This window comes from Jaculus jaculus, chromosome 1 (genome assembly GCF_020740685.1).
Source record: "Jaculus jaculus isolate mJacJac1 chromosome 1, mJacJac1.mat.Y.cur, whole genome shotgun sequence".
Classification (NCBI taxonomy): domain Eukaryota; kingdom Metazoa; phylum Chordata; class Mammalia; order Rodentia; family Dipodidae; genus Jaculus; species Jaculus jaculus.
Window position 1 is genome coordinate 227,545,199 of NC_059102.1, and position 21,428 is coordinate 227,566,626.

Here is a 21,428-nt window from a genome sequence, read left to right on the forward strand (position 1 = left end):
GATGGGCTGGACGTGATGGTGCACGACTTTAATCCCAGCACTTGGGAGGATCCCTGTAAATTTAAGGCCACTCTGAGACAACACAGTGAATTCCAGGTCAGCCTAGGCTAGAGTAAGACACTACCTCAAAAACCAAATAAATAAATAAAAATAGTACAGGGACTGGTCAGAGGAAAGAGGGGTTGGGGGAGGTGGGCAAGAGAGAATGATGGGAGGAAACTATGACCAAAATACTTATGCCCAAGATTCAGGAGGCAGAGGTAGGAGGATCACCATGAATTAGAGGCCAGCCTGAGACTACATAGTGAATTCCAGGTCAGCCTGGACTAGAATGAGACCCTACCTCAAAAACAAACAAACAAAAGAATTACATTATGTACATATATAAAAACTGTCAAGGAAAAAAAATAATACACATATACATAGCACACACATCCACAGTGTTTATTATTATTATTATTTTTATTTTTAAGAGAGAGAGAAAGAAGAGAGAAAGAGAGACAGAGGAGAGAATGGGCATGCCAGGTCCTTGAAGACACTGTGAACAGGGCTGGAGAGATGGCTTAGCGGTTAAGCACTTGCCTGTGAAGCCTAAGAACCCTGGTTCGAGGCTCGGTTCCCCAGGACCCACATTAGCCAGATGCACAAGAGGGCGCACACATCTGGAGTTCCTTTGCAGTGGTTGGAGGCCCTGGTGCGCCCATTCTCTCTCTCTCTCTCTCTCTCTCTGTCTGTTGCTCTCAAATAAATAAATAAAAATAAGCAAAAAAAAATTAAAAAAAAAAAAAGACACTGTGAACAAACTCCATATATGTGTGTCCCCTTGTCGGCATGTGTGACATTGCACGTTTGTGTCACTTTTTGTCTGGCTACATGGGACCTGGAGGTTTGAACATGCGTTCTTAGGCTTTGCAGGCAAGTGTCTAAACCACTAAGCCATCTCTCTAGTCTTCCACAGTAGTCTTGAAGTAGCCCTTTAAGCTGGTGACAACCACCATTCTCGGGGCCTGAGACCCAAAACTTGGCAATGCGATCATTGCCCATTGCAGGGCCACACATCTCAAGAGGCAGAGTAAGGATAGCAGCTTGTCCCATGATGCTGTGTGCTTTCTGAAGGGCTAGATTTACTTGTTTAAAGTGGAATAAATAAGTTCACAACTGTCTTCCCACATGCCAAAAAGAAGCCAGCAAGGGAGTCCAGCGTAAACATAGAGAGGATACACTGCAATGCTCAGTGGTAAGTGCTCACCAAGCATGCAAAAGGCTCTGGGCTCCATTCCCAGCACTGCAAAATAAAACAAAACAGAATGGCTTTTTGTGTCAGCTGTGCACTTCTGCTGAGGGAGCCCAAGCTCTACCCTAACCCAGATAACTTCACGCCAAACAACACAGAACAAGGAAGGTGCTGGGAAGGTCAAGCGTGTCTCACTGCTATGTCCCAGCCCCTACATAGTGCCTGGCAGATAAAGGACATGCCATTTCTTTTGTTTTGTTTTTTACTATTATGATTACTATTTGAGGTAAGGCCTCACTCCAGCCCATGCTGACCTGGAATTCACTCTGTAGCCACATGCTGGACTTGAACCCAGGGTGAGCTTCCTGCCTCAACCTCCTAAGTGCTGGGAGTAAAGACATGAGCCACCATGCCCAGCGACATGCTGTTTCTTTAGAGCATGTGCACAGCTATGATGAACACCTCCTGCTGCTCAGATGGACACAGAGATGTGGCTCATTTTATAAACATGTGCATCAAGTCCTCTTCATCCGCCTCTCACTGCTGGTTGACATGGTAAGGCCAATTACAACTCAGCTGTCATTTCCAACTAACTGCAACTTGTTCATTTTTACTTTGTGAGAAATGCATTGAAGTGCATTCTTATCAGTTTGTTGCTTTATAGGGGGCAGGGGGGATCAAGTGAGCAGACAAAAACTCACAGTTCTTGCTTCTGTTCTCTATTTCCATACATTAGTCACAGCCAGCTGCCTGTAGCTATTACAGTCAGTGCAGAAGAGATGTCCCAAGAAATGTGAATAGCAACTGTAGTGATTCACACTGGAACTTAGGGGACAGCTGATACCAGGGACAGCTTTTTTAAGAGGTACACTGACCTACCTCCTTGTGTCAGCAGAAACAAGTTAACTTGTGCAGTAATTCTCTTTTTGGGCATGTGAATGCATATATGTACCTGTCATAGTGCATGTGGAGGGCAGAAAACAATTCTGGGTGTTGGTCTTTGTCTTCCCCCTTGTTTCCAAGTCCCTCTTGCCATTAGCACACTGGCATTGCAGATGTTCACACTAATGTTGGCTTTACTTGGCTTCTGGGGATTCATACTCAGGTACTCAAGGTGGTGCAGTAAGTGCTTTATTCACTGAGCCATCTTCCCAGATACCTAAAATAATTCTTTTCCTCCTATCATCTGCCCTCTCCTGAACCTTCCATTTTCTCATGGCCACTACCTAGGCCATACCTGGGGCCTCAAATGAAGCATTCTGCCAAGCAGCTGATACACACTAGCCACAACACAAGGTGTTTTTATGTGAGCATCTCATAGCCTTTGCACCATTGAGGAGCAGGTGCCCTCTCCCCAGCTCAAGGTGGAGAAACAGAAGTGCAGGAAGCTTCGTAAGAAGTCTAGGCTAGAACATGGCAGAGCCTGCCATGACTGTTCACACCTGTAATCCTAGTATTCAGGCTGAGACAATAAAAATGCCATGAGGTTAAGGCCAGCCTGGGATATATAATGAGTTTCTGGAAAGCATGAACTATAAAATAAAATGCAGTAGGGAGAGAAGAGAAAAGGAAGAGAAGAAAAAGGCAGTCAGAATGATCTGGAAGGCCTATCTTTCTGCAGGAGTTGGCCTACCATCAACAGACTCTATGATTATCAGTTCTGATGATACCTGGTGAGCACAGCGCCTTGGAGGTGGACCAGGGATGTCAACTTTAGTCCAGGTGTCCTTTCTGATATTGTACACGTAGAGCTCGTTATACACAAATGTCTGCCGGAAGGAAGAGGAATGTCAGAGTCATGAATGATGTGCTTGCACACCAGTGAAAACAGCAGTAACGGCAACTGCAACTCCTCAGTAAGCTTATCGCCTATACCACTCAGTCACACCAATGCCCAGGCCAAGTGTAAGTTCCAAAATCCTCTGGAAGAACTAGACAGACGCATTTTGTACACCTAATTTACTAAACCTTCTAGCTCAGCATGGCACACCTTAACTAGGCCCAGAACACTGACAACCATGCTATGGCTGGGCTGTCTTTAATAAAGTGTCGGTACTTCACTTATGGAACACAGTTACAACAATTAACACCACAATGGGGGCTGGAGAAATGGCCAGCCTGGGTTCACCCCAGGTACCTGTGTAAAGCCAAATGCACACAGTGGCATATACATGTGGAGTCTGCAGCTATAGAAGGCCCTGGCGCACCCATTCTTTCTCTTTCTCCATCTCACTCTCAGATAAAATACATAAATACGTTTTTGTAAAAACCCACAATGCAGAAAAACAAAACAAAACAAAACAAAACAAAAAAGGTCAACAAAAGGCTAGGTGTGGTGACGCACACCTTTAGTCCCAGCACTTGGGAGGCAGAGGTAGGAGGACTGCTGAGAGTTCGAGGCTACCCTGACAATACAGAGTGAATTCCAGGTCAGCCTGAGCTAGAGCAAGACCCTATCTTGAAAAAATAAAACCCATAATGGTGGTATAGATATCTTTTCCCCACCTGAATGTCTAACCCTAAGTTGGGAACCATCAGTAAAAAGAAAAAGAGCAGTGTCACTATCTCTACTGATTTCTCAAACACTGAGAGCCTCTGCTACAGAGCCAGACTCACCAGTCTCTGAACTCTAGCCTCCTCTTATAATGCATAAACAAGTAAAGTCAGACTCATGGAGCTCCTCGCATGCTAGTGGGGAGACCAGCTCATGCTGGGTTTTTTGTTTGTGTGTGTATGTGCAACGTGGAGGGGGTGTGTGCACGTGTGTTCTCTAACGGCACCCTGTGTGCTTGCTTGCAGTGGCCAGGAGCCTCCCCCTCCAACACTCTTCTGCCCATTCTTATTTGAGCCAAAGTCTCTTGCTGATCCTGGAGCTTGCCGTTTATTTCACAAGGTTTGGCAATTTTTGAGTTCCCGCTGTCCTATTGGACTGGGACTACAGATGTGCATGCCCACACCCAGCCACTTACATGGATCCTGAGAACTGAGCTAGAGCAATCTCTCAGGCCTCCTCAAGCCCTCATGCTTGCTCAGAAAGTGCTCTTAAGCACTGAGCCGTCTCTCCAGCCTGAGCCCGTGCTTTCTAAAGGTTTTCCATACAAGATTCTGAAACAAGGCCAGACATGGTGGTGCACGCCTTTAATCCCAGCACTCAGGAAGGAGGCAGAGGTAGGAGGATCACCGTGAGTTCGAGGCCACCTGAGACTATTGAGTGAATTTCAGATCAGCCTAGGCTAGAGTGAGATCCTATCTTGGGGGGGGGGGGTACAAGACTCTGAAACACAGGGTTTTGTGATATGCTCAAAAATAAAATGTAGGGGGCTGGGAGATGGCTCATTGGTAAAAAGCACTTGCTTGAAAAGCCCAATGTCCTGGGTTCAATTCCCCAGTACCCATGTAAAGCCAAATGCACAAAGTGGCATGTGCATCTGGAGCTCGTATGCAGTAGCTGAAGGCCCTGGCTCACCCATTCTCTGTGTGTGTCTCTCTCCCTCTTTCTCTGCTTTCAAATAAATAAAAATATTTTTTAATGTAGCCCCACAATTTACTCTAGTAAATTTTAGTAGTTTCTCTATTCAAAAAAATTTGAGTGGTAGGGTTAAAGCTCCAGGGTAGAGTGTTTGCCTACCATGTGCAAGGCCCTGGGATGGATCCCAGCATCACAAAGCAAAACAAAAAGCAGCTTTAGAACAGCTCTGGTACACAGAAGTGGCCAAGGGGAGAGCTGAGGCTCAGCCAACTCAGAGTCCCCAACTGGTCCTGGTGACTGGTCAAAGACACCCCACACATCAGGCCTGACACTCAGGAGGTGGGATAGGTGAGAATGGAAAAAAACTAAGGTGTATTTTTAATCACAATTTTAAATTTACTTAAATGAGCCCCATAAAAAGTTGGGAGAAAAAATTATATACTTTACTTTTTGGCCATTGAAATATTCACCTCCGAATAGGATCAATTCATCTTTCTCAGGGTGAGCAGAGAGGGAGGCATTTAACCTGCAAGACAGAAGCAACAGAGGAGCAGTGTCACAGCAATGCACTGCCAGGCTGAGTTCCAGCTCCTTCCTGGAAGCATGTCTTCCCCCAAAGACACCCTTGGTCAACTTCCATGGGAAGAGCCAGAATGAGAACCATCTTGCCACCCAATGCAGCCCAATGCCAGGATCATGCTCCCAGGAGAGCCCGGAGTGCAGGCAGGCAGAAGTTAATACCCCTGACTTTCATGCAGAATCATCCAGACTTGTACTGCTTTAAGGGTCTAGGCCTTTTAAATCACAATCAAAGCTAGGTGTGGTGGGACATGCCTATAATCCCAGCACTTAAGGTAGGATGGTCACCTGAATTCAAGGCCAGCCTGGACTACACAGTAAGTTTCATATGAACAAGGGTTATTGAATGAGACCTTTTCTCAAAAAAAAAAAATGAAATAAAATAAGCCGGGCATGGTGACACACGCCTTTAATCCCAGCACTTGGGAGACAGGTAGGAGGATTGTTGTGAGTTCAAGGCTAGCCCAAGACTACATAGTTAATTCCAGGTCAGCCTGGACCAGAGTGAGACCCTACCTCAAAAAACCAAAAATAAAAAAGTAATAAATAAATAAAATGAGATAAATATCAATCAAAAGTGCTCTACAAGTCCAGTACCTAGGCATTTCAAAATGCCTTGATTCCTTCTATCTAGAAAACGGAACTGACTCTCCTCACTTCATACACAAGCACAACAGAACCGCTGTTGAGGCAAAGTGTGCATATATTCCAATCACCACAGCAGAAAAACGGAGGCCCAGTGACAACAGGGTGAGCACTGCAGAGTGCCTGACCCTCCGAATCTTTGACACTGGTGCTCCCACAATGTCTTCACACCACTCATTCTAAAAGATGCTTCTTGGGTTGGAGAGATGGCTTAGTGGTTAAGGCGCTTGCCTGTGAAGCCTAAGGACCCAGGTTCCACTCTCCAGATCCCATGTAATCCAGAAGCACAAAGGTGAAGCAAGCACAAGGTTGCACGTGCCCACTAGGTGGCACAAGGGTCTGGGGTTCGACTGCAGTGGCTGAGGCCCATATGTACCAATTCACTCTTTTTTTTTCTTCTTTGTTTGGTTTTTCATGTCCAGGTTTCTTTTACTTTTTTTTTTTAACAAGAGAATTGGCCAGGAGTGATGGTGCACACTTTTAATCCCAGCACTTGGGAGGCAGAGGTGGGAGGATCACCATGAGTTCGAGGCCATCCAGAGACCACATAGTGAATTCCAGGTCCGCCTGAGTTAAGAGTGAGACCCAGGCTGGAGAAATGGCTTAGCGGTTAAGCACTTGCCTGTGAAGCCTAAGGACCCCGGTTCGAGGCTTGGTTCCCCAGGTCCCACGTTAGCCAGATGCACAAGGGGGCGCACGCGTCTGGAGCTCGTTTGTAGAGGCTGGAAGCCCTGGCGCGCCCATTCTCTCTCTCTCCCTCTATCTGTCTTTCTCTCTGTGTCTGCCGCTCTCAAATAAATAAATAAAAAATTTAAAAAAAAAAAGAGTGAGACCCTACCTCATAAAACAAACAACAAAGCTGGGTGTGGTGGCGCACGCCTTTAATCCCAGCACTTGGGAGACAGAGGTAGGAGGATCGCCAAGAGTTGAGGCTACCCTAAAACTACATCGTGAATTCCAGGTCAGCCTGGGCCAGAGTGAGACCCTACCTCAAAAAACAAACAAAAAAAAAGGTAAAAGATATTTTTCAAAAGAAAGTGGATTTTGAGGTGAAGTAAGCCTGGGAAATCCAAGCTCTATTTTCCTCTTGGGGATTTACTGCTTATAGAAGCATCTCACAGGCTTAAGAAGTTCTGTAGTAAAGATACTGGCATCAAGCCAGGTGTAGTGGCAGATGCCTAATCCCAGCACTTCAGAGGCAGAGGTAGGAGAACTGCCGTCAGTCTGAGACCACCCAGTGAATTCCAGGTCAGCTTGGGCTAGAGTGGCAGACTCCACCATGAAAAGCCAAAAGAACCAGATACTGTCATGAAAACCATGCAGCTGCCATGGGAAGCAGCCCAGCAGTCCTTCACACTAGCCAGTAGCTCTACTCTGGGCTACAGACTCACTGCCCACTATTCACAGCCACCACAGCAGAAACAGCCCCAAGTCCACCAAGAGGAGAGGGGGAAAAACCACGTGTGGCATATCACAAAATGAAGTACCAGTCAGCCAAGAGAAAAAATTAAATTGTGCATCTGCCTTATGTGGGTCCTAGAGAAACTAACCTGAGTCCTTTGGCTTGGCAGGCAAGTGCCTAAACCACTAAGCCATCCCTCCAGCCCTAAAAATTGTTTTTAAAAAAGAATAGTCTCCCCCCAAGTTCCTGTGGCCCCCAAGTGTTTCTCATTGAACATGAAAAGTACCCAACACCTCTTGGGAAGAAGCCCTGTGCAGCCCAGAGCTGTGAGTGCCAACCACAAGCCCCACCTCACACAGGTACCACTGGAGGCACAGGGAGCAGAAGGGCCGACACACACAGTGCCCTATTTTCTCTGTTAGCTCACATGTGAATCAACAGTCAGACTTTCAAAGGTGCTTTTTGTGGTTTGAATTTAAAATGTCCCAAGGGCTCAGGTGTTGAAGGTTTGTTCTAGCTGGCAGCATTACTGAGAAGTAACTGCATCATGAAGGTGCCAACCTCATCAATGCATTAATCTATTGCTGAGCTCATGGCCAAATGGACTACTGGGACATGAAGCCTAGTTAGAGGAAGAAAGCCACTGGACACAGACCTCGGAAAGGTGGGACCTGTCCATCATGAGATAAGCAGCTTCCTCCCCAACGTACTGCCCACCATACTGTTCTGCCTCACCAGAAACAGGGAGCCAAGTGGCCATGGACTGAAACCTCTGAAACCAAAAGCCAAACTAATCCTTTCCAGCATTCTTAAGAATTCTGCAGGCTGGAGAGGAGGCTTAGTGGTAAAGGCCCTTGCCTGCAAAGCCAAAGGACCCAGATTCAATTTCCCAGGACCCATGTAAGCCAGATGCACAAGGTGGCACATGTGTCTGGAGGCCCTGGGGCACCCATTCTCTCCCTCCTTCCCTCTCTCTGCTTCTTTCTCTCTCAAATAAATAAATAAAAATAAAAAACAGGGCTGGAGAGATGGCTTAGTGGTTAAGCGCTTCCTGTGAAGCCTAAGGACCCCGGTTTGAGGTTCGATTCCCCAGGACCCATGTTATCCAGATGCACAAGGGGGTGCACGCATCTGGAGTTTGTTTGCAGTGGCTGGAAGCTGTCGCGCACCATTCTCTCTCTTTCTGCCTCTTACTCTCTCTGTCTGTCACTCTCAGATAAATAAAAATAAAAATAAATAAAATAAAATAAAAAACAAAGAATTTTGCTATATGAACAGAAAGCTGACCAACATGGTTTTTTTTATTGTTATTTATTTATTTGTAAGAAGAGACAGAATGAGAATGGACAAACCAGAGCCTATAACTGCTGCAAACAAACTCTAGATGTATGTGCTAGTTTGTGCATCTGGCTTTACATGGGTACTGAGGAACTGAACCTGGGTCATTAGGCTTTGCAGACAAGTGCCTTAACTGCTGAGCCATCTCTCCAGCCTGACATATTTTGTTTTTTTAATCACAGAAAAGGCTTTTAATTATATTAGCTAATATTTGTGTGAAAGTGCATGCCACACAGTAGCACTATATCAATCATGTGACCTCATCTAAAACCAACATTTTCAAAGAATGAAACATACACCTATAATATACATTGTCAATATTCTTCCCCACCTTAAATTTCTAAAGCATGCTCATTCACACACTGACTGAAATGTACATTAACATTCTTTTATATTAAACCAAAACATTTATCCCAACTATACAGAAAGAAAATAGTGTGAAGGAATCCCATTATCTGAAATTACAAAACTGTATACATGTATCATACACTATCTCCTAATATTGTCCTCCGATAGGAAAGGCCTAGTGATCCTGTCACTCAGATCTCCATCTTTACCAGCCTCCCTCCTCTTACTATCAAGTGTTAACTGGCATTTTGCTGAATTTCTTTGGAAATGGTCTTTTCTTTGTTAGAGCTCTCTTCAATCCATGTCTTCGTAAGTTTGGCGCATGAGGTTTTAGCTGCTCTGCCGCAGCTTTCTCCTCTTCAGTCAGCAGCGACAGCTCCAGGTCTGCCTGCTTTGGTAGTTCTTGCATCACTGTCACTGTCTTAGTCAAAGGAGCACACACAAATGCAGTTCTTTTTGCTCAACAGAAGCTGGTTTAAAGCGTGCATATAAAGCTTGATATTGAGACTTTATCACCAACAATTCCTACAAAAGTGTAACTGGACTTTCTTCGCTTGCTGAGTCAGGTCTTGATCACACACTCCGGCTTGAACTGAATGTAATCCAAATCTGCCTTCTAAAAATTTTCTGGGGTGGGAATGGGGAGCATGAAGATGGTACTCAGCATCTTCCAAGTCGGAGAGCCAAAACTCGTCAATCCCAGCTTATCGGCCTCTGCCTCCATGTTGAACAGTGTTTTCAGCTTCTCTCTGGACAAATTTGAAGCATCCCTCTCTGTCCAGCGCCATTGGTGGCATCTGCCCACTCCTCCACAATCCAGCATGGATCATCCCCTTCACTCCACTTGGCCACTGGCTCTTTGACTGTGCCACCAGCAAGCTCCCAAGCAGCCATGGCCACAGAAACACTCAGTCCAGGTCTGCCTGGCTAGCTACTGGAAACTACTAGAAGCAGCCACAGCACCCCCTGGCTTACTTTTCCCTCCACCCCACACTCCTCTCAAATTTGTTTGTTTTGGTTTTTCAAGATAGGGTCTCGTACTAGCCCAGGCTAGCCTGTAATTGACTAATTTGTCTAAGGCTAGCCTTGAACTCCTGGTGATCCTCCTATCTCTGCCTCTTGAGTGCTGGGATTAAAGGTGTGTGCCACCATGCCCAGCTTTTTTGTTTTGTTTGAAGTAGCCCAGGCTGACCTGGAATTCACTACATAGTCTCATGGTAGCCTCAATCTCATGGCAATCATCCTACCTCTGCCTCCAGAGTGCTGGGATTAAAGCCACCACACATGGCTAAAAAATATTTTTTTAAGTTGTAGTGAGCTGAGTGTGGTGCACATGCATGTACACGCGCACACATATATAAATAGATTAAAAAAAAATTTTTTTTTTTGGTTTTTCGACATAGGGTCTCCCTCTGGTCCAGGCTGACCTGGAATTAACTACGTAGTCTCAAAGTGGCCTTGAACTCACGGTGTTCCTCCTACCTCTGCCTCCCAAGTGCTGGGATTAAAGGCATGCACCACCACACTCAGCTCTAAAATAAATTTTTTTTAAAGCTTATGGGTGACACTTTTACCACAACGTGCTGCAGGAGCAGTTGGCAGGAAATCTCACTTCCAGGTGTCTGCAAAGCCAGAGAAACAGCAGCCATTCTGGTTCTCAGGGGAAAGGGCACACAGCACTGCATAGGAAAGTGCCCCAAATGCCAGGCATTTATAAATACACAGCGCTCATGTCAAGCACTTTAGAGAAAGGAAACAACAGAAGCCAGGAGGTACAAAGCCTTCTCACTTACCGTGGGGAGGGTGGGGAGCATGTGGTCTCCATGACCTGGGTCTTTCTGGCATCCAGTGTCTGGAAATGGGCTATAAGGGCTTCCAGGTCTTCCTAAAGGCACAAAAATAGCCACATGTGAGACCATCTAAACCTGTCACAGTGTCAAAGGCCCAGCCAGCTTTTCTCCTGTCAGTCTGATTAGCCTGTGATTGGATCACACCTGAAAGTTCTAATATGGCTCTGAAATACGTAGAACTTCACACATTTAGAAAGCATTCAGTGTGACCCCAAAGGCAGTTTCCTTATAGGTGCAAATACATACACATACGCATAGGCATACACACACACACACACACTCACTCACTCACTCAAAATAGATGAGGGACCAGTGAGAAAAAAAGAAGGGACTCAGCCGGGCATGGTAACACACACCTTTAATCCCAGCACCTAAGAGGCAGAGGTAGGAGGATTGCTGTGAGTTCGAGGTCACCCTAAGACTACATAGTGAATTCCAAGTCAGCCCGGGATGGGCTAGAATGAGATTCTACCTTGAAAAGCCAAAAATAGAAAAGGAGGAGGAGGAGGAACTCAGAAGAGGAGCAATAGGAGATGGAGTTATGATCAGGGTACATTGTATATATGCATGGAGGTTGTCAAGGACAAGTTTTTTTTTTTAATTTTTTTAAATTATTTTTTGTTTTATTTTTATTTACTTATTTGAGAGCGACAGACAGAGAAAGAGGCAGGGAGAGAATGGGCACGCCAGGGCCTCCAGCCACTGCAGACAAATTCCAGATGCGTGCGCCCCCTTGTGCATCTGGCTAACGTGGGACCTGGGGAATGGAGCCTCGAACCGGGGTCCTTAGGCTTCACAGGCAAGCGCTTAACTGCTAAGCCATCTCTCCAGCCCAAGGACAAGTTTTTTAAGTAAATACATAAACAAACAAATGCCACATCGATGAACTGAGTTTCTGTGTCACAGCTCTATGCAATGCAGGCAGGTCCTGCTCCTCTGAAGAGACGCAGCTGGTTGTGGCCAAGGTGAGATTCCAACTCAGACCCACTGCTTCAGAGATGGGGAGCTGAACTGGCCAAGACCCCGTTATAGCCTAAAGTAAGTTTTGAGAAGAAAAATCAATCCCATTCTTTGACACATGAAGAAACAGAGAAATGAGTGACCTAGGGATAAAGGAGCAAAGGAACGTGGCCAGGAGCTCTGGATTCAGGGCAGGCTGGTCAAATCCCAGCTCCTCACCTCTTTCAGGTATGTGACTCTGAGCTGTGTAACCTGCTAGCAACTCTCTGTTTGCCTATCCAATGGCAATATCCACGCTACTTCACTCGCAAGTTGTGCGCACTACAGCCAGACAATCCCGTGCCTGGTACACCAATGGAGTCTGGTCATCACAGCTGCCCCAGGTGAGGAAGGCCTGGGAGCAGCAATCAAGAGCCCCAAGTTCATCACGGATTCACCTGCAGTTCCTGGGATGATGCGGGTGGGAGGGGAGGGAGTAGAGAAGGAAATGACAATCTGATCGTGGAGATCATCGCCAACTGCTGTGGAACATCCTACCGTTCCAGAAACTTGTTCGGTTGCCTCAACTCTTCTGTGGCGCACCCTTCTGGGCCGGAGTGAGGATTACCTCCCCTCCCCCCCCACTCCCCGAAAAGGCAGAAGAGGATCAGAAGCGTCGTAAACTTGACTCCCAGGCCACACTCCTGGACGAAGCAGGAGTGAGCGCCCCAGGTTCTCCTGCACCAACCCCACCACTTACCGCCGCCCCGCCTCACTCTAACAGCGCGGACAGCGGGCAGAAACGGGGATGAGAAAACAAAACAAAACAAAGCAAAAAAGTTCATCAGCGGATCTGCCCTTCCCGGGGAGGCCGGGGCCCGAGGCGAGAGCTGTCGGCTCCACGAGGAGCTTGGCAGCCGCGGCTGGCCCTGCCCGGGCCCTGCTCACCTCTTCCTTCCTCGAGCGCTTGGACACCTTCTTCTCCATCTTGGCGGCCGTCTTCTCGGCGCCGCGGCCCTTCTTCTCCTTCTTACCCTTCTTGCCCATCGCGCCGCGTCCCAAGCGGCACCAGTATTGAGGAAAGGAAGAGAGTACACGGCCCCACCGGAAGCGGGTGGCGCGCCAAAGAGCGTCACTTCCGGCACGAGCCCCGCAGCTTCCGACGGGGAGCTGATTCCGCGGGCTTCTAAGGCCCGCTGTCCTGTTTGTTGCCGGCGGCTTTAGAGCGTTAACTTGGGCGCACTTGGTAAAGGGCTGGCTTTGAGGTAGCCACGAGCAAATGGAAGCTATGGCCGCTTTTCTCACAGACATTTTCACGCACCCAGAGGAATCTCCAACCCTGAGTGAAGGCAGCACTTCTCCCATCCCATATAAAGTGTGCTGGATAAGGCTGGAGAGAAGGCTCGGCAGTTAAGGAACTTGTCTGCAAAGCGTAAGGACCCACGTAAAGCCAGATGCACAAGGTGGTGCACGCGTCTGGAGTTGGTTTGCAGTGGCTGGAGGCCCTGGAATGTCCATTCTTCCCCCCCCCCTTTCTCTTTCTGTCTCTCTCTCCCTCTAATAAATAAATAAATAATACTTTTAAAAATGTGTTTGATGCTGCTGACGGGGTATTGGGCCGAGCAAGAAAACAGCTCTTACTCTTCTGCTCATGTGGCTTCCAAATGTCCCAACAGTGGAACTGTTTCTCCACTGGGAGAAAGTGTTGGCAATGCCAATGTACCTTCCAATTCACGAAGCCTGAGAAACGTGCCATAGGGAAATAGGCTCTAGGGTTCACTCAAATATGCAGTGAACAGCAGAGTGGGACCCTGCGGATTGAAAGAGCAGAATGAAAACACACATTACCTAGATGGCATCTTTAGCTGTAATCAAGGAATGGCCCAAAATAAGGACAAAGACAAGCAAAGCTTTGGCAAAGGGAATGTATAGGCCAGGAAATTATTTGGTTTCTTTGTGGAACTGCTGCCAAAGCACAGGCTTTAAAAAATAAAAATAAAAAAGAAACTGTCTTGGATCCAGCCAACTACTGATTATCAAGTGTGGTGGTTTGATTCAGGTGTCCCCCATAAACTTAGGTGTTCTGAATGCTAGGTTCCCAGCTGATGGATATTTGGGAATTAATGCCTCCTGGAGGGAGTGTATTGTTGGGGGCGGGCTTATGGGCTTTATAGCCAGTTTCCCCATGCCAGTGTTTGGCACACCCTTCTGTTTCTGTGGTCTGTCTTATGTTTTCCAGGGGGTGATGTCCACCCTCTGTTCATGCCATCGTTTTCCCCTGCCATCGTGAAGCTTCCCGTCAAGTCTGTGAGCCAAAATAAACCTCTTTTTCCCAGAAGCTGCTCTTGGTTGGGTGATTTCTACCAGCAATGCGAACCGGACTGCGACATCAAGGCACAGAGGAGAGATGACTCCCAACCCATTACAAGCCCTGTCTGGAAATCTAGATATAATCTATTTAGGAAGAAAAATGATATTTTAGAAAATGATGTTGTAATGGGGTGCTAGAGGTTCAAGAAAGTCCTTGAATCCTAAACCCTAGGTTTGTGTCTACTTTTTTTTTTTCTTGGCTTTTCCAGGTAGGGTTTCACTCTAGCCCAGGCTGACCTGGAATTCACTACATAGTCTCAGCCTTGAACTCACAGAAATCCTCCTACTTCTGCCTCCTGAGTGCTGGAATTAAAGGCATGAATCACCACACCTGGCTTTGTGTCTACTTTTAATCAAAGAGTTGAATAAAATAAGGCTGAGAATGATAATTATTAAATGTATTGAGGGAAGTACAAAGCCAAGACACCCACATGACTTGAGAGCCCATGTGGAGGGCCTGGAAAAACTGTGAAAAGGACAGGAAAAAACAAGCTCAAAGAGCTCCTGCCATATGGGGAGCTGGGGGGGGGGAGCCCAAGTTGAGAGTAAAGGTTGGGGGAGGGGTCTCTCTTCTCTGCTCAGCCCAACTGGGCTAATGAAGGGGAAGGAGGAACTCACCAGCAGCTGGAAGTTCAGGAGTGGTCAGGCAACACAGACCTTGCTCTCCCCTCACAGACATATTTATAACCTTATGGTGATTGGTCCCACCTTCTGGCTCAGCTAACCTGAGGGTCAGCTGACTGGTTTGGACTAAGGGCTGTCTCAGGAAGAGGCTAGCCATGATGCCAAGTTCTGAGGGCAGAACTTTGATAACCACATCGTTAGGGCTAGATTTAAATCCTAGGAGAGGGCTGGAGAGATGGCTTAGTGGTTAAGGCACTTTCCTGTGAAGCCTAAGGACCTAGGTTTGATTCCCCAGATCCCATGTAAGCCAAATGTACATGGTAGCACATGCATCTGGAGTTTGTTTGCAGTGGCTAGAGACCCCTAGCATGCCCATACTCTCTCTCATAAATAAAAATAAAATATTAGAAATAATAATAAATCCAGGCTATAGGGATGGTATAGCAGTTAAGGCATTTGTCCACAAAGCCAAAGGACCCAGGTTCAATTCCCCAGGATCCATGTAAACCAGATGCACAAGGGGGCACATATATCTGGAGTTTGTTTACAGTAGCTGGAGCCCTGGCATGCCCATTCTCCCCCTTCCCCCATCAAATAAATATCTTTTTAAAAAGAAATAGTAAACGCCAGGTGTGGTGGCACATGCTTTTAATCCCAGCACTCGGGAGGCAGAGGTAGGAGGATTGCCATGAGTTCGAGGCCACTCTGAGACTCCATAGTGAATTCCAGGTCAGCCTGGGCTACAGCGAGACCCTACCTCGAAAAACCAAAAAGTAAAAGAAAACGAAATAGTAATAAATCCTAGGAGAGACCTCCCTCCTAAGAGGAACACAGGTTGTAGAAAAACAGATCTAGGAGTGGAGAGATGGCTTGGTGGTTAAGGAGCTTGCCTGCAAAGCCAAAGGATGTAAGTTCAATTCCTCAGGACCCACATAAGCTAGATGCACAAGGTGGCGCATGCGTCTGGGGTTCGTTTCCAGTGGCTGGATGCCCTGTTGTGCCCATTCTCTCTCTCTCTCTCTCTCTCTCTCTCTCTCTCTCACACACACACACACACACACACACATATAAATAAAAAGGAAGAGAAAAAGACAAGAAAAACAGATCAAGGTAAGAGATAAGTCAGCGCCAGGTGTGGTGGACACGCCTTTAATCCTAGCACTTGGAAGGCAGAGGTAGGAGGATTGCCATGGGTTCAAGGCCACCCTGAGACTACATAGTGAATTCCAGGTCAGCCTGGGCCAGAGTGAGACCTTACCTCAAAACACCATTAAAAAAAAGAGAGAGAGATAAGTCAGATCCTGCTTTGATCTCTAGCAAAGTGAAGATTGCAAAGAGGCCCAAAGACACCCTACTTCTTTACTTTCAGGGACCCAGTCACCCTAACTGCCTAAAAGAGCTACCTGACCCCCTCCTAATGTTGCATGACTTTTCCTGGGGAGAGGCACAGAAAGCGCTACTCACATCAGCTAGAACATCAACTGACCAAAGGCAAGGTTCCATCTGAGTCCAACTTGGTGAACCAGTAAGTTGTTTTTATTTTTTTTTGGGGGGGGGTATTTACAGGAGCCTGAGTGAGGGGTTACTAAGACCAACATTGGCGACTCAAAGGCAACCACATCACCAAACAGCTTCCTTTGTAGGGCCTGTGACTTTCCTAGCCATAGCCCTTTGACTAGGTATTCAGTATTCAGTACCAGGTATGAATACCCTCCCATGGCGCAGGCCTCAAGGGCAAGCATAGAGCAGTTGGTTACCCCCATAGCAGTCATGCCACTGTTACACCAGCATTGGTGATGACACATGAAAGCTGCATCACCAGAATGCCATCCCTGTCAACTTTCCACCTCTTATATACTCCAGCACTTCCCAAGACCATGTGCAGGTGTGAAGTAGCCCGGAGGGAGTGGAGAGGGGAATTCATCTCAGGTGAGGGTCTAACGATCATCCTCTCTCCTTCCCCCCCCCCCCGCCACACACACACCCCAAATCTTTACTATTATAAGACAGCATGAAAAGAGGGGGGGGGAGGCATGCCAGGGCCTCAGCCACTGAAATCGAACTCCAGATGCTTGTGCCACCTAGTGGGCATGTGCTTGCACCTCACCTTTGTGTATCTGGCATAAGTGGGATCTGGAGAGTTGAACATGGGCTCTTAGGCTTCACAGACGAGTGCCTTAACCGCTAAGCCATGTCTCCAGCACATCTTCCTCTCTCCTTCTATGATGAGATGCTAATAGGCTTGAGTTTGTGAGGATGTGTGTGGCTCTGATATCAACCCAGCAACAGCAATGCCCTGTCCAGAGATCAGAGTTCCACTACAAATAGGAAGAAAGGTAGAACTACATGAAAGCTCTCTTGATGTCCTGCATTGCTTGTAGGCCATGTGTGATGGAATTGGGGGCGGGGGAGGGGGGACAGTTAGCCAATCAGGAAGGAACATGAAAATTTCACAGAAACCTTACCTGAGTCTCAGGACAATCTTTGACGAGCAGCAACAGGATACATCCTCCCTGTTGGCCAGGGGACAGTTATGTTCCCCTAGTGTACTGTGACTTTAAGAACAGGACTAATCCTTCTGCATTTTTCTAAGAATATTAGGTAACCTTCAAGCAATGCACTTGAAGCAAAACAGCCCTTCAGCCGCCCCACATCCATCTGCAATATACAGCAATGCTTCCTTTTCAGGACTGCAAGAGGGAGAGTGTATTCCCTGTAGAAGATTTAGAAGGATCTGGAAGATGCAGGGCTTAATACTTTTATTCTCTAAAAGGATCTTGAAACTAAATTGGAAGGCTCTTGGATTATATGTGTCATAGTGATTTATGTGAGGTTTAAATTTTCATTACCAAGAAAGAAATGGAATAGAACACATAAAGTGAGATCAGAATCCTAAAATAGTAAAAAAAAAAAAAAGATTGAATAGAATCCTATTTTAGTGAATTTCACATTTTTGAAAATTTAATGAATTATCCACGTGTAATATACCACTTTGAGGCTCTCTTTTGTGTGTTCGGGCGCCCTCTGCTGTCTTCAAGTTGAAGATCAGAAGAGAAAGAGACAAAGGAGAGTATGCTAACTTCTAATTACCTTTTCCACAGATTGTAACTGAAGAGCTTCCCAGGTGTGGTATAGATGAGCCGGTTCTTTGTCATTTCCTATCTAGAAAGTGAGGATGTGTCAACCCACCCACCACACTGCATTCTTGGAAAACTCAGAGTAAAATAATAATAAAACTTAGAACTGTAAAAAACAGGGCTGGAGAGATAACTTAGCAGTTAAGGCACTTGCCTTCAAAGCCAAAGGACCTAGGCTCGATTCCCCATGACCCACGTAAGCCAGATGCACAGGGTGGCACATGTGTCTGGAGTTCATTTGCAGGTGCTAGAGGCCCTGCCACGCCTCATATTCTCTCCCTCCCTCCCTCTCTTTTCTCTCAAATAAATAAAGAAAAATAAAAATATTATAACTGTAAAAAGCAAAAGACAGATTTTAAAAATTCTACATGCAGTCAATGAGGCCGTTTTGAACTAGCTGACAAACATTTCATTTAACAACATCAACTAGGTGCCATAACTGGTGGGACATTGTGCCAGGCCACATGAGGCACAAAAGGAGGAGAGAGCAGATAGCTGCTTGAAGGAAATTACATTCTCATGAGGCAAACACATGAAGACACCCCACGGCTTTGTGAAATGAAACAAGGAATAAGAAAAGAAGGAAGGAAAGAAGAATGGAGGGAGGAAAGGAGAGAAGGAGAAAGGAGAGGAGAGACAGAAAGGAAGAGAAGAAGAGAAGAGAAGGGAAGAGAAGGAGTGTGAAATCTAAAATTCATATTGTTTCAGATGTCTCATTTTCTATTTGTTTAAGGGGACAGGTAAATTCAATCTCTTAGCTCTGTAAAGACTGAAAACAAAATTCCTTCCTCTTTAAGGCTTTAATTAGTTTTCTACTATTTGGGGACATTTTCATTTTTTTTGTTTGTTTGGTTGGTTGGTTGCTTGGTTGGTTTTTTTATAAATTTCATTTTTTTTATTAACAACTTCCATGATTATAAAAAATATCCCATGGCAATGCCCTCCCCTCCCCACACACACTTTCCCCTTTGAAACTCCATTCTCCATTGTATCCCCTCCCCCTCTCAATCAGTCTCTCTTTTATTCTGATGTCATGATCTTTTCCTCCTTCTATGATGGTTTTGTGTAAGTAGTGTCAGGCACTATGAGGTCATGGATATCCAGGCCATTTTGTGTCTAGGGGGAACACGTTGTAAGGAGTCCTACCTTCCTTTGGCTCTTACATTCTTTCTGCCACCTCTTCCTCAATAGACCCTGAGTCTCGGAAGGTGTGATAGAGATATTGTATGAGCACACCATGATGCCTTCTGAGTCGTCCCAAGGTCAGTGCCATCTGAAAAGAGAAGATTCTCTACCAAAAGTGAGAGTAGCATTAATAAAAAGGTATGAACATTAAGAGAAGTGCTTACTGGGCACTTTGATAAGCATAGTATATACATTTATCCAGACAGCAGCAGATATTACACCCCTAGGGCTCATGACTACCCCTGTTGTAGGTTTTCAGTATCTGGGATGTATTCCCTCCCATGGAATGGGCCTCCCGTCCAATTAGAGGGCAGTTGGTTTCCACCATGACAGACGTGCCACTATTGCACCCATTGGCTCATTTGGCTTGGCTGGCCAATTATAAGGCTTGCAGTGTTCACTGTTGAGTATCTTCACTGGTGATATCTCTTTCTCCCATTGAACTACATGTATAATGGCCTCTTCCAGCTTTCTGTCAGCTGGTCTACATGAGGGAGGTTATCATCTCAGTTCCAGCAGGATTTCTCAGTGGCCTTGCAGCCCAAGTATGTGGAGTCTTCAGCAATAGGGTCTTACCATCTATTCCTGGTGGGAAACCAAGGGCCTCAGCAATAGCCTATAATGTTTTGGGGGCATCAGGGTCCTCCCTGGCCAACAACTCACTGGAAGGTATCCCATCCCTGGCACTGAAAATTTTCTAGTAACAATCTATGGCTCCTGAGTGTCCCATTGTCAAAAAGAAATAGGTTTCCATATGATTTATTTATATCCTCTTAGATTTTGATTAGCCCTCCCTCCACCTTTCCTTTACTCAATCTCTTTCTCAGACCTCACTTTGGGCCTTTCACCCCCATTAATCTGCTCTTCTACTTACATATATACAATACCATCCTATTAAGTACCCCCTCCCTTCCTTTCTCTTCCCTTTATATCTCTTTTCTAGCTTACTGTGTTTTGTTGTTGTTGTTGTTGTTGCGGTGGTGGTGGTGGTGGTTGTACTTTGTTTTGTTGTTTGTTTTTTCACAGTAGGGTCTCACTCTAGCCTAGGCTGACCTGAAGCTCACTCTGTAGTCTCAGGGTGGCCTCGAACTCATGGCGATCCTCCTACCTCTGCCTCCTGAGTGCTGGGATCAAAGGCGTGCACCACCATGCTCAGCCTGGTTGTTTTGTTTTGTTTTTTGTACTATGGATTGAACCTAGAGCTTTTTGTATGCTAGAAATTCTTGATTACTAAGCTACCCCCTCAGCTCTCTCCTTTTTAGCAACTTTCTGTCAGTTATCTCTACTTGGCATGTTGTAGTTGAGGCACACACGCACCTGCTTTCAGTCCTTTTCAGTTCCGCACAGAGTGGCTCAAAGCTCAGCACACGGTGCCAGTGCCCCTGTGTGGCTCACAGTGACTGGCCCATGAAGGCCACAGTTGTCCTGTCCAGTTGGTTAGTTCCACTGATTGACTGAAAGTTTGTCATCCAAACTTTCTATTCTTCTATAGCCTTACTAAAACCTTGTGCTTGTTTGAATGAAATTCAGAGAGAGGAGGATCAGCCCACTTGGGAACTTCCAGCTGTGAGTGAGTTTTTCCCTTGGCTGGGCCTGGGCCCCCAGCCTTTATACTCCACATGGGCTCCTTTATCCCCTCCAGCTCCCCACATGGCAGGAGCTCCTTAAACTTTCTTTTCTCTTTCCACGCTTTTCTTTTCCAGGCCCTCCACATGGGATCTCTAGCTATGTGGGTGCCTTTCCTTGGCTCTGTACTTCTCCCAATAAGTACAATAATTTAATAATAATAAAAATTCAGAGAGAGGAGAGGTACAATTTCCAGTGAAAAGATAAATCTTTCACTGCATTGAATGGGCCCCATGTCTAATCTGAGAGCAGTTGGTTTCCCACATGGACGGTGCCTCTATTGGGCAGATGTGCACTTCTTACCTGGCTAGTTGCTTTCATAGCTTTCAGGGTCCTCTGTTTGTTCATGCTGTTGGTGGAACCTCTTCTTTCTTTGATGTCTTTCTTTTGCCCTTCTCCACCTTCCATCCATGACAGAATGTTAATGGGCCCAATAGGTACTTGTCCTGTGCAGATAATGATAGTCACCATGAGACCATGAATGACAGGGCCACTTCATGTCCAGAAGACATCATTCCAAGGCACTCCTCCCTGTCTTTTTGGGTCTTACATTCTTTTGTTGGTGGTGGTTTTTCACAGTAGGGTCTTGCTCTAGCTCAGATGGACCTGGAATTCATTCCGTAGTCTCAGGATGGCCTTGAACTCATGGTAATGCTACTACCTCTCCCTCCTAACTGCTGGG

General features: G+C 46.2%; 1 protein-coding gene across 2 annotated transcripts in view; it reads right to left on the reverse strand.

Annotated features, from left to right (window-relative positions):
- The window catches only part of Klhdc4 (kelch domain containing 4), a 45,547-nt gene extending 32,635 nt beyond the window's left edge, over window positions 1-12,912 (reverse strand). The window contains exons 1-4 of one of the 2 annotated variants that reach the window (XM_045159498.1): window positions 12,753-12,912; window positions 10,809-10,900; window positions 5,151-5,229; window positions 2,905-3,003 (exon numbers count right to left, since the gene is read on the reverse strand). In XM_045159498.1, coding sequence (XP_045015433.1) covers window positions 2,905-3,003; window positions 5,151-5,229; window positions 10,809-10,900; window positions 12,753-12,851 — 369 coding nt within the window. In that variant the 5' untranslated portion in view covers window positions 12,852-12,912. Of the gene's footprint in view, window positions 1-2,904; window positions 3,004-5,150; window positions 5,230-10,808; window positions 10,901-12,752 lie in introns of those variants that run through there. The other variant, XM_045159499.1, reaches the window with a different exon arrangement.
- Window positions 12,913-21,428: the final 8,516 nt, after the last annotated feature.